The sequence below is a fragment of the Dendrobates tinctorius genome, unplaced genomic scaffold (assembly GCF_039654945.1).
Source record: "Dendrobates tinctorius isolate UK_male_01 unplaced genomic scaffold, ASM3965494v1 ptg000073l, whole genome shotgun sequence".
Lineage (NCBI taxonomy): Eukaryota > Metazoa > Chordata > Amphibia > Anura > Dendrobatidae > Dendrobates > Dendrobates tinctorius.
This window is the reverse complement of record NW_027361741.1, coordinates 26,083,743-26,102,542: the sequence shown is the minus strand read 5'-3', so window position 1 is coordinate 26,102,542 and position 18,800 is coordinate 26,083,743. Positions and strand designations below refer to the sequence as shown.

The following is an 18,800-nucleotide window of genomic DNA, read 5'->3' as shown; positions in this document are numbered from 1 at the left end:
AAGGTGTTGGCCAGGCTTCCTTCATTGGTGCCTCCTCCTTAGGCCATGTTCACACCTTCAGTAGTTGGCCCTTTTGTAGTTACAATAACCCTGATAACATTTCAATTGATCCAAAATGAATATTAATAGTATTAGGACTACTCAGTGTATGTTTCATCCTTCACATAACATTAATTGTGGTCGGATTGGCTCCTGGTAATATGTGATCACAAGGTTAATATTGGGGCATACAGATTCCATGCCGACTTCTCCCAATAGTCCAATTATATCCAAATGTCTGTGCCAGCAAACGCCTGACATTCCCGATGTGTAGCTGTCTACTAATTTACTGGTGACTGACAATATAGGTCTATGGAAGTCTAACATTTGCAGCTGGGAAAATATTCGTAATGAGAAGTGACAACACTGCTGAAAAGAGAGGGTCGTGTAATTAACGGATGTGTTTCTTTGTCCAGTAAAGTCCCTGGCTTCGTGAAGATGTTTGCTCCAGAGGGGTCCCTGGTATTCCATGAAAAAGCCTGGAACGCTTACCCTTACTGCAGAACAAGTAAGCCGCGCCCTGTTTTATGGGAATGGACCCATTCACTAACATGAGTTTGGTCTGTGAACTGGACGTCTAGTTTATTTTTTGCACAAATGTTTGCAAAAAGTGGCCCGTGATTGGGACCTATTAAATGTGAGGTCAGTTTCCATCACATGTACTTTTTACCTGTATTGGTAGTGGTCATCTTACCACCTATCCACAGAATCCATGATGTGGATCAGGATATGCCTTTTAAGGGAATTCTTTGATCTGTCCCCTGCATATCGTCAGTCCTCCTTTCAATATCTGTAACGCACCTTCCTACTGGCAGAGGCCTCCGTTCTAGTGTAAAATATTAACGATGGTTAAAGACCTGGAGAAGGGGAATGCAGCTGCAGTCTTTCTTTCTGTAAGGCTACAAGCTGTGAGAAGGGTGTAGGATCAGCAGTGGGGCACTCGCTCCAATAGGTATGGAGAAAGGAAATATGCAAAAAAAAAATCGTGTGTGGAGGAGCAGAAAGGCTCCTAATGTACAGGTTAAAGGGAACCATTCATGTCCTTTGTAGCAGTAAACTGTCCCCAGTGTGTTGATGCAATGTGCATGGCTAAGGCTGGTTTCACATTAGCGTTGAAACAACGCTGTGCACTGCGTCGGTAAGCCCCGCCCCGATCCGGCTCCCTGCCCGCCCCATCTGGGATCACCGCCTACTAAAGCATTTGCACGCATGCGATCGGCGCACCCTATCTTTAGCATAGGGTGCGCAGATCATGCGCTGCCAGTGTGAAAGTAGCGTGCTGCGCACTTTTGACGGTGCGCCGTGCGCGCCGAAATGCAGCAGGGAGCCGGATCGGGGCGGGGCTTACCGACGCAGTGCGCAGCGTTGTTTCAACGCTAATGTGAAACCAGCCTAACACGTTGTTTTCAGTAAAAAATGGTGCTATAATCACGTGCAAAAAACACTTCACATAGTTACATCGTACCTGCTCATTTAGTCACGGTTGTCGCTGCCCACACAATTTGAATGATGTTCCCAGGGTTGTGTCAACGTCACTGAAATCCGATTTGAAAATTCTGCGCTTGTGCAATGTGTTATGGAGTTGCACTTGCACAGTGTATCTGGGAGCCGCGCATGCGCTGTGACAAACAGGCTTCGGCTGCACAGTCAGTGAAGCTGGGCACTACACATAGGGGAGCTGCTCATCACGGTGCATGCGCGGCTCTATGTACCGTGGGCACAAGCGTCGCTCCGTGAACCGTGGGCACAAGCGCCGAATTTTCAAATCTGATTTGAGTGACTGCGCCACACTGGGCACATCAGTCAAATTTGCGTGGGCGCTGACACCCGTGACTGAATCCAGTGAAGCACACCCCCACACCCCTATGACTAAATGAGCAGGTACGATATAACTATTTAAAGTGGTTTTTGCACTTGATTACAGCTCCGTTTTTAATTTAAAAAACGCATTAGTGATGCACATTGCAACAACGCACTGGGGACAGTTTACATGCTACAGAGAGCGTGACAGGTTCCCTTTAAATGTGATCTGTGTGGTTGAGTGAATTTCTTTTGGTGGCAGTAGGATGTGGATGACAACATTTTTAGTGTTTCAGTGCAGCATTATTATATGGAAAACCTACTAACTGCTGGCTAAGTTTGTTAAAACAAACAAACAAACCAAAAAGTGATGCTCTCCTCACCCCCTAAGGGTCCAGCACTGAGCCTTCACCGCTGCTTCCAGGGTCCGTTACTGTCTGCAGCGCTGACGTGGAAAGTGCTGCAGCCAATAAATAAGCTCAGCAGCTCTTTCTCAGGGTGACTGATGAAGAGTTGTGTGTTTTTTAAGCAATCTGCCTGAGGACATAAAAACCTACAAAGGCTTTTAGCCCCTTAGCGACTGCTGCTACAAATGTACAGTGGCCATGCTGCACAACGATGGAGCCTGGGCTCCGGTGCTGGGTGCAGGTGATGGCCAGCGTTTGGGAGCGACTGATGTGATCTGAGCCAGACTGACCTGCTAATTGGTGCTGTCAAACTTCCCTTTATTTGGCAGCCGTCCTGAGGCTGGACTTCATAGAATATTGTCAATTTCACAACTACACGACTGTTGTATCTTAGTGTATTATCTTAAGGGGACTAATTACCAATGTAAAAAAAAAAAAATCCCATTTTTTAAAAATCTCCCAAAACACAGACATTTCCCTGAATGTAGATAGAAAAATGTAAAACACAAAGACATATTTGGTATTGTGTGTGCAATTGTTCAAACAATATACGGCAATAGGCAGAAAAATGAAAAAATGTGTGGTTCCAAAGTGACAAGTTTCCTGGCCCTTTAAGGGGTTAAATATTAAGTGCATAAAGTGCATAGCGCTGCAGGTGATCTTGCCAGTTTCCCATGAAAGAGCTGGCTCCACCTCTAGTGGTTGGCACCATTATGGATGTCCTGGAGACAATGTTTGTTTTCTGCTTTTAGTTTCTTCAGGACCTCTTATCAGACCTGTATTGTACAACTGCAGAGATTTCTCCCTCTGCCCTTGAAGCTTGGGGTGATTTCCTGCTGATTCGGTGGGCCGTTGAGTTCCATATGAACAGCTTTACAGACACTTTCCTAGAGAATGATGAGCCCCTTGGGGTCAGGACCCTGCTGCTGTTCTCTCTGCATTTCCTGCACAATTCATTACTTCCAATGTTACTTTCAGTTGATAAGATTTCCAGAGATTGTAACCTTACACATTGTATTATATTGGTTGACAGTCCAGTATTGATGCAGCGTCCTTATTCTCATTAGTGGAGACTGCTTACATGTTCTACTCAGTCTGTGGCTCAATACAATGAGATCAATGTTTGGAGAAACACAGATTTAAAGGATTTTTCTCATAATCAAAAGTAGAGGCAGACCCCGATTCCTCTGAAACAGTTATCGTTCTCCATAGAACTCTATACGCAGTGAATTCTCCATTACTGAGATGGGAGATGACAGGTGGTCCTCAGAAAGTGCTCCTGTTTCAGAACTTGCAGCTGAATCTGTCTGCCTTTAGCTCTGCCCCTCTCCATAGAATGTTAAAAGCACCAACTGCCATCTCCTATCTCAATGGGGAAATCTGTTCACGGAGGACAGTTTTTGCCATTGAATTGAGACTGAAAGATCAGTCAAGGAGGAGAAAGCAGATTTCTCTGGTAAGATATATTACAAAGCTGCTTCTTTTCATGTGTACGATTGAGTTCTGAATAGAAATTCCGGTTACTGTGGAACGCTTTACTGAGCTCCTGTAACAGTGAATGCTCGCTGTGTATCTCTAAATGCTGTGATGCTGGAAGATTAGGGGATGCCATCAGTAATTTGAGTTTCTTTGTACTAACCTAGAACTAATTAAGCATTTTAAAGTAATTATTGCTGTGGAATACATGCCATCCGGTTATCCTGGTAAGGTTAATGTCTGCAAACTACAGTCAGTCTTTATAAAAATGAGTGAAAATCCTAAAAGCTGTGCCACATGGAACAATTGTGGCACAGGATCACAATGTGGGATTTTTGTCCTTTCAAGCAGCACTCCAGCGTTTAGTCTTTTTATTGCAGAGCTGGAATGGTGTCACTAATGTAAGGTCCCTGCCCCAGTCTCCTACTTTACCCACCTTGTCTTCATCTATCTGTTCTTCTCCCGTTGGTCTCCAGCACTTTGTGACCCGTCAGATCGCTCCAGTGTGTGCTGGGAGAGCAGGAAGTCACTTTTCTTTCCAAGTCTATGATATCCTCGTTCTGGCCTCACATATGAGAACTTGTCGCTATTACTTCTGACTTCCCGTCAGTGGCGCAGGACCCACGGGGCGCCTTGATTTACTGAATACGCTGGGTTGTGAGCTGTAGCCCACAGCACCATTTTCTATGGAATGCCTGTAATGAGATGATATAATGAGTATATTCTCAATATTTTTATTTCTTGCAAGCAATATAAGAATTACGGTGGGATAAACCTTGTATAATACTGATACTTTCGCAAAACGCTGTTTATCATACTGATGAGATTTGTAACACTCTCATGACTTTTGTTCAGTCCCTTATCTGCTGTCAGCTGGCATCTCTAATCTTTTTTTTTTTCCTCTTTGTTCCTGTATGTGCTCTGATGGATCAGTTGTAACGGTGAGTTTACATCTATGTTGTCGCTTTACCCTTAAGGCCCCGTTACACATAACGATGTCCCAGCGATCCCACCAATGATCCGACATGATGGGATCGCTCGGACATCGTTAGGCTGATCGCTGGTGAGCTGTCACATAGACAGCCCCTCCAGCGATCAGGACCAGCGATGCTGGTTTCTAATGTAAACATCAGGTATCCAGGAGCCGCGGCTCTTGGATACCCGCTGTTTACATTAGAAACCGACGTACACGCTGGTTTCCAAGGTAAACATCGGGTATCTAAGAGCCGCGCGACTCCTGGATACCCGCTGTTTACATTAGAAACCAGCGTCCAGCATCGCTGATCGCTGGTCTCTCGCTGCCAAACGCAGCGCTGCATGCTGGCCAGCGGGAGACCAGTGATCGAAAAATGGCTGAGGACGATCAGCGATAATCGGCGGGGGGGGCCAGTTGCTGATCCCCGTCACACACAGCGATCTCGCTGGCGAAATTGCTGTGGCATCACAAAATCAGCGATCTCACTAGCGAGATCACTGTGTGTGACGTGGCCTTTACTGTGCACGTTTTCTATGGCTGTTGTAGACTTTGATATGATGCATAGATTTGAGTTTTTCCTTCATTGTAGAAGGACACATTTTTCTTAATTACCTCTTTGGGACATATACCCCTGATTTTGGAGAACATATCAAATTGATTATGGGTGGTAGAGAGGGGAGATACCTTTTTCACGGGTTATGCGATCTGAACAGTAATTAAGCTTTTTACTAGCCCTCCCTGGTCACACGCTGCCTCTCGGATATATGTCACAAGTGAGCTGTGACATCACATCTACAGTGCTCTTAATCTACAGTGTTCAAGCCCAGTGATTGACTGCAGTGCTGTAGATGTGACGTCATTGCTGCAGTTGATCAACAGAGACTGGAGCAGCAGAGAGGCAGCACTGGTCCCAGGGAAAGGGTGTAAAAGCCCAGTCTGTTGCTTTAGATGTCTCTGAGACTATGGAGCAATAGTCAGTAGTCCCGCTCCTATCAATTTTCTGTGATGTGTATTGTACTTTTTCAGAATGAATATATGAAAGAAGATTTCTTCATTAAAATTGAGACTTGGCACAAACCGGATGTGGGAACTCAAGAAAACGTAAGTCATTCACTGATGATCGGAAATCTAAACAGGCCGGCAATCGCCCAATGAGCAGGCCAAATTTTTTTTTTTTTGAAGAAAGCTTAAAAATTATTGTTCTTGCCAGCACATCGACTTGTGTAAACAGTAGATGTGCTGCCGATAGTAATGTGCATATAAAGCATCATGTTATCATATTAGCGATCTGCGTACTGCTGATTGGCTTCCATGTAGCCCTAGTTCGCTGGTGTAATCGGGCCCTAAGAGCTATGAAGAGCATTGTCAGAAGCTGTGTCATCCCTCACTACCATATGACAGCAGTATATGGGTTCTTCTCACTGCTGGCTTATCCTGCTGGTATTCTTTTTTTTTTTTTTTTTTTTTTTCTTTGCGATCTGTGATGGTCACAAGATTGTTCTCGTTTAGTTTTAGTACAATACGAATATTGAAGGTCTCCTTTATTCCTTTCTACTCCTCCCAGGTACACGGTCTCGATCCTAATGTGTGGAAGACTGTTGAGGTGGTCCATATCGATATCGCAGACAGAAGCCAAGTAGAACCATCAGTAAGTATGTCCTGTCATACACCTCTTATGGGGATCGGACAGAAACACCCAGAATTATTTCATTTATTTCTCCTCTAATCCAAATCTATAAAATCAGATGTGACTGCAGTTGGCTCTTATAACCCGGTCCCATGCCACATTCTTGGGGGTCCTGGTATGTGGGAGTATTTAGTATCATAATTTCTGCATGTTTCTGTCCAGAAATCTGCAGTGTTTTACAGTAGTAGTAAAGTGGAGAATTTTTAGAATTCTTCTCCGCGCACTGAAAACTCTGATGCCGTGGTCGGTATAGTGTATTGAATGGGTTTCCGCAGTGCTGAGCACTATATATTTGGAATCACTGAAGAGCTATTCTGACGGGAGCCCTGATGGAGCTGAATGAAGCTGACGGAGTCGCTGTGGACAGTCTGGCCTCCGTGCAGGCAGTATTCTTCACAATGTGGTTAACGTGAAAAAGCTGAATACTGCCAGGACGGAGTTCACAGAGCTTCCACAGTAGATTGACATGAAGTGGCTTCATCAGGGATATGTTGGCAGTCCCATCAGAGTACAGATTTCCTGGGGTTCTGACGGACACTTGGTTGTGTTTGGTGTAGGACACTATATAAGTGCGAGCCTAGCATTTTTGCATTTTTTTTCCCTTTCAGAAAAAAGGTTTTTTTTTTTTTTAAATATGGAACTTTACCATTACAGTCAATTGGAATATTTAAAGTAAAGTGCATTTTTGTGAAGTGCCCCAAGATTTGCAACTATATCTGCTAGTCCATAATATGGTCACACCTACCCTCTTTAGTGAGAGGGTGTGACAGATGCCATATATTGGCATCCATAGACTGCAATGTCTGATGGAAAAACAAAAACACACGGGGTCTGTGTGTGTTATGTGTGTGTGTGTGTGTGTGTGTATGTATATATATATATATATATATATATATATATATATATATATATATAAATTTGTGTAAAATAATGGTAATCTATAGATTTTTTTTTCTGGTAAACCTCAGCAAAAAAAAAAAAGTATTGCATAGCATTGTAGATCATGCTAATCTATCCTTTTTTGTTTAAGCTGACCGGTCAGATGGAAGCCAAAAGGACAGTCTTTTGGCCTCAGTCTAGTAAAAGATCCCTATGGACTCGTTTACCTAGTACTGTATATTGGAAGTTTTCCTACATACATGCTAAATATAGGGCCTAGACAGAGCCTGACTGAATGGGGCGCACTGCAAAGAGCGGCAAAGAAGGGACTGTGCCCTGTATAACACTGTATTGTCCATGACTACTCCTCCCCCTCTGTATGGATTCTAGCTATCAACTTCCATTCTATCATCTCTGACTGCACTCATCCCTGCACAGTCTTTCTATCTCCTTCCCCTCCATCTTCCATGACTGCACTTACCCCTGTACAGAGTCTGTCCATCACCGTTCTCTCCATCGTCCATGATTGAGCTCCCCCTTTGTACAACCTGTCTATCCCTTTCTTCTGCATCGTCCATGACTGCGCTCACCACTGTACAGAGTCTTTTACCCCCCTCCTCTCCATTGTCCATGACTGCGCTCACCCCTGTACAGAGTCTTTTACCCCCTTCCTCTCCATCGTCCATGACTGCGCTCACCACTGTACAGAGTCTTTTACCCCCCTCCTCTCCATTGTCCATGACTGTGCTCAGCCCTGTACAGTCTTTTACCCCCCTCCTCTCCATTGTCCATGACTGTGCTCAGCCCTGTACAGTCTTTTACCCCCCTCCTCTCCATTGTCCATGACTGTGCTCATCCCTGTACAGTCTTTTACCCCCCCTCCTCTCCATTGTCCATGACTTGGCTCACCCCTGTACACAGTCTTTTATCCCCTTCCTCTCCATCTTCCATGACTGCGCTCATCCCTGTACGGAGTCTTTTACTCCCTTACTCTGTCATCCATGACTGTGCCCCCACCCCCTGTCTCTGTCGTCCATGACTGTGCCCCCATCCCCTGTACAGTCAGTCTATCCCCTTCCTTCCACAGGATGTATGCCGGTCAATCACATTAGCCTGTTGCCACCGATGGATGCAATAAAATGGGGCCAATGCCCGGCGTATATATTTCTGGCTTTTCCCTACAGTTCTTGACTTCTGGCATTTCTTCATGTCTGTACTTGAGTACATAGCACAGCAAGGTAAAAAATCTAGATTAGTGACTTCAAGCTAGTGAGGAGGAGTACCAGCCTGTATGCCAGCGTGAACTCGCCTCTTACCATGGAGTGCTTTGTGATAAGACTGGCGGCTGAGTGGTAGCTGCGGCACTACAGGGTGGAGGACAGGAGGTGAAGGACATTTCAATAGTCGGAGATTTCAGCTCACTTGTGATAATGTACTTGTATCCAACCGATAATGAGCTGCTAGCACTCGGTCTATACTACGCCTGGGGAGACACCTGTGCTGCTCTCTAGTGGCCATGATGAGAACTGCTGCTTTCTAAACTAAAAATTGCAAATGGAAAAACTTAATTCCACTGCCCCTGTACCAGGCGATAGCCAACCGAAGCATGTGTATCCAGCTCCAGTCAGCAACAAATCCCCCACCCCACCCAACCCCTCATTCCCTCGTCAGTGTCCTATATACCCCAATCCACCGCCTGGAATTTGGCCCAGCCCTCGGGAATTCCTGTCACTGAATGGAAACATCAATTCCCAAGGATGAACACTTTCCAGGAGAGATTTGTGCATCTTAAACTGACAAGGAAGTATCTCTCTAATAAAACACCGCAATAAGATTGATGTAACCGGTGCTCCTTGCTGGAAAAAGTCTGTATCCCTTAGAGCTGTAGCCGCTGCTGTACTTTGATTGGTCCAATAGAACCCCCCATCTCCTATAAGCCAGGCCTAGCAGTCTGGAGTCTTCCTTTAATTACAAGGACAGCCATTCCTCAGAATAGCTTGTTTCCTTGGGGGCTGCACTGTGAAAGGGGTTTTATGATCTCTTTTGTACGTTCAACGTGTAGCAAGCGTTGCTGCTGTCGTCTCCATAACGGCTTTTATTTAAAAGAACTGTAGCCATTTTGCAGTAGCCGTATCAAGAATCAGCTGATTGGTGAGGTCTCCATGTGTCAGATCCCCAGCGATCCGTTATTAATGACCTATCTTGTACAGAGGTAATCAAATACTTATACCCGGGCACCCCTTTATGCCAGTTATCTCCTACTTAGCTATAAATATAGTAAGCAACGCCTACTATCCCTAGTAGTGTATCATCAAACTTTCCTTTGAGAAGTCACCTTATATCAGTATTGGGGATCATCCCTAATTCTCATTTGCATATGGAAACACAAGAAGTAATGTCATGAAACTGAAAGGGAGAAGATACAGATTAGATATTAGAAAACACTTTTTGACAGTGAGGGTGATCAATGAAGGGAACAGGCTGCCATGAGAGGTGGTGAGTTCTCCTTCAATGGAAGGCTTCAAACAGAGGCTGGGCAGATTGTCTGAGATGGTTTAGTGAATCCTACATTGAGCAGGGGGTTGGACACGATGACCCAGGAGGTCTCTTCCAACACTACCAATCTTTGATTCTATTATACTAAATTATTTATTATGCTTTGCTTATATAGCGCCTTCATATTCTGTAACGCTTTGCATACAGTTTACCGGGTGGTGTTTTTGGCTTCAAGCTTTCCAGCATGTAGTATAGTAAGAGACAGGGTGCATTACTTTTGTCTTCTCCATGAATATCCTGGACCGCTTTAGCAATCTGCTTGTTCCATGGACCACGTGACAGCCTAGCTCGCTGTGATTTCCTCTTTACAGGGTACTCTGAACTGAGCTTTCTAGTTGTCTCCTGTGCTGGCTTCTGCTGTCTTTACATTTTTAGATGTATTTGTTTCTTTATGAACACAGTTATGCCGCAAGCTACCAGCTGTATTGGGTGCTATTGAAGCACGAGCATGAGATCTCCTCCTCCATCACTGAGGTCATCATTGAGCTACGCAGCATTCCTAGACCATAAATTGGGGAGAGTGCTCGATCTCACACTTCATGAGAGACACACAACTCTTTCAACATGTCCCTGGCCATTAAGGAGAGTGGTCTTGCTCTGACTGTCAGGAAGATCTCATGGAGGGTGCTGGAGGGCTCCCTGGCCGACTGGTTGACCAAAAGCCTTACAGGTCCTAACATGGATGACCGACTATGAAGGCAGGAGAAGCAGCCGTTGACTGGACAGTTACAGATAGGGGTAGTCCAGCCGGTATGGCCCACCTGTTTTCTAGGGCGCCTCCCTTGTCCATGGCATCAGATCTGTTACATATATGCTACAATATATCACTGTTAATAATTGCAGGTTCTACTTTGCATTTTATATAGTCCTCTCTTTTGCTGTTCCTCATTAATTCTGCGCGCTCTTCTCCAGCCGGTATGACGTGTTTGCAGTTCTCCATGGACAGGAGGCATTGTCATCCGTCCTGACATTTTAGCCTGTTGTGTTTTTAACCTACTTGAGGAGCTCAAACTGTTTGTGCCGTACAGAGATCTGTGGCGGGCGCGCCAGTTTAAGGGTTGCAGAAACTGCACAGCGGAATTAGCCTCCAGTAATCCTCAGAGCCGAAGATTCGAGTGGGTTCCAGCTGTCATCCCCCAGAGTCTTCTAACAAAGCTAATGAGATGAGAAGTGTACAGCTGGTGGCAAACAAAATAAACCACAAGCCAAAGGCTCGCCTGCAGTGGTCCGCTCTCCCTGTGGGATCCCGAAGGAGATTGCATGCTAACAAAGCCAGAAGGCTGTCTCCTTCCACACTATTGCTCATTTGCAGCTGTAATTGGGAGCTGCGCATTGTGTTTCCGCCGCAGAATCCTGTCATGTATCATAGAATCGTCTTTTGTTTTTCTTCTGAATCCTGGGTTATAAAGGAATGAACTGTAAATTTTTCTGGGCTTCGAGTACGTGCTGCCCGTTCCTATATAAGTGACTGCTGTATTACTCTATGGGTGAAACCGATCAGGTGGCTCACCCAGGGACAATGTACTGTGCGACTGGTGTAACTGGTCTGCCCTGAAGAACTGCTGGAGAAATGCTATTTATTTAAGGCTTGGTTGGACGTATAACGGAAGAAATGTGCCGACAGGTTTGCCCCAAGTCCCTGGCAGCACCATATCAAAAATCTACACCCAAAGAATTGACGGGATTCAGAATTTAAAAACTGAACCTCCCGACTATTTTTGGTGAGAAATTTTCGGTCACGTGTAAATGAGGTTTTACGTACCGCAGGTGTTATGCCTAACATTCTCGGCACGAGAATCTGCACAGAAAATCTATTCTAAATATGCAACACAGGTCTGAAAATTACCAACGCTGTGGATGGGATTGAGCAGCGCGGGTGATTTCTGATCCACAGCACGTTACTTTTAGGACGCATTCAGACGGCCATAAAACAGCTCTGCTGATCCGAGCGAGACAGCTGCATAGAAATACATGCGGCCAGGAGAGCTGCCGGCCAGTCCATGCACGGCAATGCAATCGTTGTCCGTGTTATACGTCTGTCTGACTGCGCCCTTAGGCTGTGGATATTCATAACACTTATTACCCTTGGCAATACAAAGAGTGAAATCTACCAAATGAATCCGCACAAATTTTCCAGCAGATGTCACATGTCGACGTACCTTAAAGGGGTGGGATCTGCAATATATTCGACATGTTGATTTTTCCAGCTATGCGTGGATAGAGCCGTGGTGTCCTTTGTGTTTGAAGTCCACTCCGTGGACCTGGGTTAAAGGCCTCCCCATACACCTTAACCCCTTATTGACCCAGGCCAAATTTTTCAAATCTGACCAGTGTCACTTTGTGGTAATAACTCTAGAACGCTTCAACAGATCTCATTGAATTTGAGTTTTGTTTTTTCGGGACGCGTACTTCATGTTAACCCCTTAGCGACAGAGCCAGTTTGCAGCTTAATGACCAGGCCAATTTTTACAATTCTGACCACTGTCCCTTTATGAGGTTATAACTCTGGAATGCTTTAATGGATCCCGCTGATTCTAAGACTGTTTTTTCGTGACATATTGTACTTCATATTAGTGGTAAAATTTCTTCGATAAGTCTTGTGTTTATTTATGAAAAAAATGGAAATATGGCGAAAATTTTGAAAATTTTGCAATTTTAAAACTTTAAATTTTTATGCCCTCAAATCAGAGAGATGTGTCACACAAATTTCTTAATAAATAACATTTCCCACATGTCTACTTTACATCAGCACAATTTTGGAAGCAAAAATTTTTTTTGTTAGGAAGTTATAAGGGTTAAAAGTTGACCAGCGATTTCTCATTTTTACAACAAAATTTACAAAACCATTTTTTTTAGGGACCACATCATATTTAAAGTCATTTTGAGGGGTGTACATGACAGAAAATACCCAAAAGTGGCACCATTCTAAACACTAGACCCCTCAAGGTGCTCAAAACCACATTCAAGACGTTTATTAACCCTTTAAGTGCTTCAAAGGAACTAAAGCAATGTGGAAGGAAAAAATTAATATTTAACTTTTTTTTGCAAAAAATTTACTTCAGAACCAATTTTTTTTTATTTTCACACGTGTTAAAAGAGAAAATCAACCACAAAATTTGTTGTACAATTTCTCCTGAATACGCCGATACCCTATATGTGGGGGTAAACCACTATTTCAGCACACGGCAGAGCTCGCAAGGGATGGAGCGCCGTTTGACTTTTTCAACGCAGAATTGGCTGGAATTGAGATCGGATGCCATGTTGCGTTCGGAGAGCCCTTAATGTGCCTAAACAGTGGAAACCTCCAACAAGTGACCCCATTTTGGAAACTAGACCCATTAAGGAACTTATCTAGATGTGTGGTGAGCACTTTGAACCCCCAAGGGCTTCACAGAAGTTTATAACGTAGAGCCGTGAAAATAAGAAATCTATTTTTTTCCACAAAGATGATCTTTTCGCCCCCAAATTTTTATTTTTTACAAGGGTAACAGGAGAAATCATACCCGCACAGTTGTTATGCGATTTGTCCTGAGTATGCCGATACCCCATATGTGGGGGGGAGCCACTGTTTGGGCGCATGGGAGAGCTCGGAAGGGAAGGAGTGCCATATTGGAATGCAGACTTTGATGTAATGGTCTGCGGGCATCATGTTGCACTTGCAGAGCCCCTGATGGGCCTAAACAGTGGAAACCCCCCCATAAGTGACCCCATTTTGGAAATTAGACCCCCTAATGAACTTATCTAGATGTGTGGTGAGCACTTTGAACCCCCAAGCACTTCACAAAAGTTTATAAACGCAGAGCCGTGAAAATAAAAATTCTTTTTTTATTTCCACAAAAGTGATTTTTTAGACCCCAATTTTTAGACCCCCAAAGTTGGCAAATAGTGGAAACCCCTCAATTCTTGCTCCAACCCTAACCCCAACACACTCCTAACCCTAATCCCAACCCTAACCCTAATCCCAACCCTAATCCTAATTCTAACCCTAATTCTAGTTCGCCCTAACCCTAATTCTAACCCTAGTCGTGACCCTAGCCCTAACCCTAGCCCTAACCCTAGCCCTAACCCTAGCCCTAACCCTAGCCCTAACCCTAGCCCTAACCCTAGCCCTAACCCTAGCCCTAACCCTAGCCCTAACCCTAGCCCTAACCCTAGCCCTAACCCTAGCCCTAACCCTAGCCCTAACCCTAGCCCTAACCCTAGCCCTAACCCTAGCCCTAGCCCTAGCCCTAGCCCTAGCCCTAACCCTAGCCCTAACCCTAGCCCTAACCCTAGCCCTAGCCCTAACCCTAGCCCTAACCCTAGCCCTAACCCTAGCCCTAACCCTAGCCCTAGCCCTAACCCTAGCCCTAGCCCTAGCCCTAGCCCTAACCCTAGCCCTAGCCCTAACCCTAGCCCTAACCCTAGCCCTAACCCTAGCCCTAGCCCTAACCCTAGCCCTAGCCCTAACCCTAGCCCTAGCCCTAACCCTAGCCCTAGCCCTAGCCCTAACCCTAATGGAAAACTGAAAAAAAAAATATTTTCTTTATTTCATTATATTGGCCTATATAAGGGAGTGATAAACGGGGGGGTTATGTACTATTTTTTTTATTTTGATCACTATGATCGTTTATCATAGTGATCAAAATAATGAATGGAATCTGCCAGCCGGAGCCGGCAGATTCCCGGCGGGCGCACAGCGCATGCGCCCGCCATTTTCAAGATGGCATAAAGGAAAAAAATCTGGCACTCCCAAATGCAAAAATTAGAAGTTCTTTATATGGCAGCACATAACTTATAGCGCATTATTTTCTGCACGTGGCGATTTTCACAGCTCCACATGTCTGAAGAAGGTCCATAATAGTGACCGAAACGTTACGTATATATTGAATGTATATCATGTGGATTACTAAGCTGTGAATAATAAAGAAGAACTTCTAATTTTTGCATTTGGGAGTGCCGGATTTTTTTCCTTTGTTATATTGGGACTGGTATCCTGTTCTGAGCACCCCTCATCTGTTTCCGGAGTGACGTGTCTTTTTTGTTATACATTTTCAAGATGGCGGCGCCCATCGGAGGATGCCGGCGGGACGTGGGACCACCGGGAGGGTACGGAGGGCCACGGAGAGGTACCGGGGGGGATCGGGGACCCTATTTCTCTCTCCTCTGATGTGCGATCACATCAGAGGAGAGAGAAATTAAATGTAAAATCGCGGCTTTTTTTTTTTTTTTTTTTTGCGGTCGTCGTTATAGGGTTAATAACGGCGATCGCAAAAGCGGGGGTCGGTAAAAACCGACTGATTCATGTTCTCTGGGGTCTCGGCTACCCCTGGCAGCCGAGACCCCGGAGAAAATCCGACACTGGGGGGCGCTATTCACTTAAATCACAGCGCCGTGAATTAACGGCGCTGTGGTTTTAGTACCCTTAATTACCGCCGTTAAAAGGCGTATCGGCGGTCGTTAAGGGGTTATATGGTAATTTTTTGTTGATATTTTTTGTCTATCAGAAATTTATTAAATTCTAAAAATTTGCAGTTTTCAAAGTTTGAATGATTATCCCTTTAATTCAGATATACCAGATAAAATGGTCATTAAATAACATTTAACTCATGTCTGCTTTACGCCTCATTGGGGGACACAGAGACAATGGGTGTTAGGCTGCTGGCCACTAGGAGGACACTAAGTAAACCAGAAAAAAAGTTAGCTCCTCCCCTGCAGTATACACCCTCTCGCTGGCTGAGATTTCTCCTGTTCTTACTTAGTGTCTATAGGAGGCACTTGGATCTGGTTTCACCGTTTTTATTTTATTCTTGAATTTTCTGTAAATTTTTATTTTTTAATTAACTGAGTGAAGGGGGTGACGGTTCCTTTCTACGGCCCGCTTTCCCCCGAACCAACAACAGGCAAGCACGTGGAGTAACCCTTCACGTACACTTTCCTGCGACGAATGGGGCTGTATTCCTCTGACGATGGTTCCACGGATACCAGGGCAAGCTCAACAGGACGTAGCACAGGAGTGCATGGACAAAGACCTGAACAGCGCTTTTTCGGATGCCCTGAATCAGCCCCAGAGCTCTCCGTCCCCCTGCCCAGAGGGAGGATCGATTGAGCAATACCCCCCTGTAAAACCTCCTCCAGCTCTGCGACATCACCTGGAGGATGAGACTGGAAACCCTGGACAGTGACGACCTGACTGAGCACAGGAGTGGAGATATGGGGTCGGGTCCTTGTCCCCGGGAGAAGTGCTGACTTAGCGTCAGCGGCGGTACTCTGGTACCCTGTCGCGGCCCTCCCGCCTGGCGCTTACCGCGGGGAGGCCAGAAATTTAGCCCCCGGCTTTTTCGGCCTGCTAGGCCGCAATTTATATTGCGCCGCCCTCGATAGCGCCGCCCCTGGCGCCTACCGTGGGTAGGCCAAAAATTTAGTCCCCGACTTTTCTGGCCTACTAGGCCGCAATTTGAATAGCGCCGCACGCACTAACGTCACCGCCCTCTCCTCTTGGCGCCTCTCATTTCTACTGAGACGCACAATTCTAATCTTGGGGGCCATGTCTGTTACCTCTGCTGCAGTTAACCCTTTCAGGAGCAACCGAATACTAGGTGACATAACACAGGACTGTGGGTAAGCTGCATCTGCCCTCAGATTAAAGCTTAACCCCTTCCCGGCACATTCCCTGCAGCTGCAGTCAGACTCTGCCGTTAACCCTTTCTGGAGCGCTATGCCTCACTCTAAGAAGGCTAAACGGGCTGCTAAGAAGCACACTACGTTTTTTTCTACCATGTGTACCACTTGCAAGTCGGCCTTACCCAGTGCACAATCTAATCCGTTATGCACGGACCGCGACCTGGCCTGCACCCGACCTGCGCTCCAACGCCCCTCGCAGCCGCTGCTGACGGACCTCCTGCGTTTGGTACCCCTGAGTGGGCTGCGCCCCTGTCACGGTCGGTGGAGTCTCTGACCCAGGCTATATTCTCCCTCCGGGAGGACTGTCTCTGGAAAAGCGGACCCATGGTGTGTCCCCTAGTTGCGATCGCGCCTCAGCATCAGCGATTCCTGTCTCTTGCTCGCCCTCTCCTGAGGTTCACAGCGAGCATGACTCTGAATTCGTATCTGTTGCGTCTGCCCCTCAGAATCCCCCATCTGATCAAGAGTCACTTGATTCTCTTATAGAATCAGTCAAAAGGATTCTGAGGTTTGGTGAGGAAAATATTCCCGCTCCAGCACACCATAGCTCATTTAAGAAAACCTAGCGTGTGCGCACGTTATTTACTAGCCGTCCAGAAACCTAGGGATCGGCCACATGAGCGGTTCACAGGGCAAAAATCTACTCAGGCTAAATACCCTTTTCATCCACACCTAATGTAGGATTGGTTACAGTCCCCTCCGGTGGACCCTCCTGTAGCGCGTCTTGCTTCTAAAACGCTCCCATCTGTTTCTGAGGGTTCCTCAGTCAGAAACCCCTCCGATTGTCAATTTGACTACCTTGCCCGTTCAGTTTTTTGAAGCTTCAGGAGTAGCGGTTTTTTTTTCCATCTTTCGCGGCAATTTGGGTCACTAAGGCAATGGCCGCTTGGGCAGAAGTCTTGATTACTTCCAAGGCACCAATCTTCCTCCGGAGGCAACCACTGTCTCCAGGCAGATAATTCACGCAGCTGACTTTGTAGTGGACGCTTCTTTTGATGCCGCCAATTGCGTGGCTCAAACTACTGCTAATGCGATCTCCATTAGAAGAGCCCTATGGCTCCACGGCTGACGGGCGGATGCCACACCTAAAAGATCGTTGACTTCTCTCCCCTTTCAAACGGGTCGTTGTTTTGGAGAGAAACTGGACCAACTCATTTTTGATACTACCGGGGGAAAAAGTAAATTCCTTCCTCAACAATAGGGGCTGTTCAGCCGTTTCGCAACCAATAGCCGACGATCTTCAATTCCGGTTGGTCCTCCTCTACCTTCTCTTCTGGATCAGGTCGGTCCCCGCGCGGAGACAGAGGCTCCCAGGTCTCATACAGACCTAACTGCCCTTGGAAACCCAGGCCTAGGGCTCCTGGATCTAGGGGAGCCAAATCTCATAGATCTACCCAATGACAAGTGGGTCAGGGAGCTGGTGTCCTCCAGATACAAGATAGAATTTTATTCTCCCCCTCCAACTCGGTTTTTCCTTTCCTCTCCCCCCAAGAAAAAGACGAGCCTCCCTTCGGGCTGTTCAGGCTCTGCTAAGGGTCGGAGTCGTCATTCCGGTCCCTCATCACGAAAGGTTCAGGGGGTTAGATTCAAACCTTTTTTTGTGGTTCCAAAAAAGGACGGGAAGATGCGACCCATTCTGGATCTCAAACTATTAAATCAGTTTGTCAAGGTACGGCGATTCCGAATGGAATCTCTCCGATCAGTTGACGCTTCCATGGAAAAAGAGCTCCTAGCATCGACATCAAGGACGCTTACCTTCACATTCCGATCTGCCCGTCCCACCAGCAGTTCCTGCGTTTTGCAATTCACAAGGAACACTTCCAGTTCGTTGCCTTGCTCTTCGGCCTCGCCACCGCCCCCAGGGTCTTTACCAAGGTCATGGCGGCTGTCATGGCCATTCTCCACTCTCGGGGAGTGGTGGTGTTACTGTATCCGGACGACCTGCTCATCAAGGGTCCGTCCCTTCCAGCCTGCGAGGAATCCATGGATAACAGTAAATACACTTTCTCGCCTGGGGTGGAAGATAAACTTTGAAAAGTCTTTCCCATAACCGGCTCAGCAGATTTCCCTTTTTAGGGATGATCTTGGACACTTCCCGCGGGTTGGTCATTCTCCCTCCAGGAGAGACCCAAGCCTTAGAACAGGCAGCGCGACTGTTTTCTCACTCCATTTGTTTCGGCATGAGAGTTCTAGGAAAGTTGGTGTCAGTGATGGAAGCAGTTCCATTTGCACAGTTCTACCTCTGTCCCTTACAACACGCGTTGCTGTTAGCTTAGGACAATAACTCGTTCTCCCTGGACTGTCGGATCCCTCTGTC

The 18,800-nt window shown here is 46.1% G+C and overlaps 1 protein-coding gene across 1 annotated transcript in view; it reads left to right on the top strand.

Moving 5' to 3' along the window:
* PITPNB (phosphatidylinositol transfer protein beta) overlaps positions 1-18,800 on the top strand; it is a 57,812-nt gene that overhangs the window by 11,184 nt on the left and 27,828 nt on the right. Inside the window, exons 5-8 of the mRNA XM_073582690.1 lie at positions 456-547; positions 4,656-4,663; positions 5,725-5,799; positions 6,263-6,346. Coding sequence (XP_073438791.1) covers positions 456-547; positions 4,656-4,663; positions 5,725-5,799; positions 6,263-6,346 — 259 coding nt within the window. The remainder of the gene's footprint in view (positions 1-455; positions 548-4,655; positions 4,664-5,724; positions 5,800-6,262; positions 6,347-18,800) is intronic.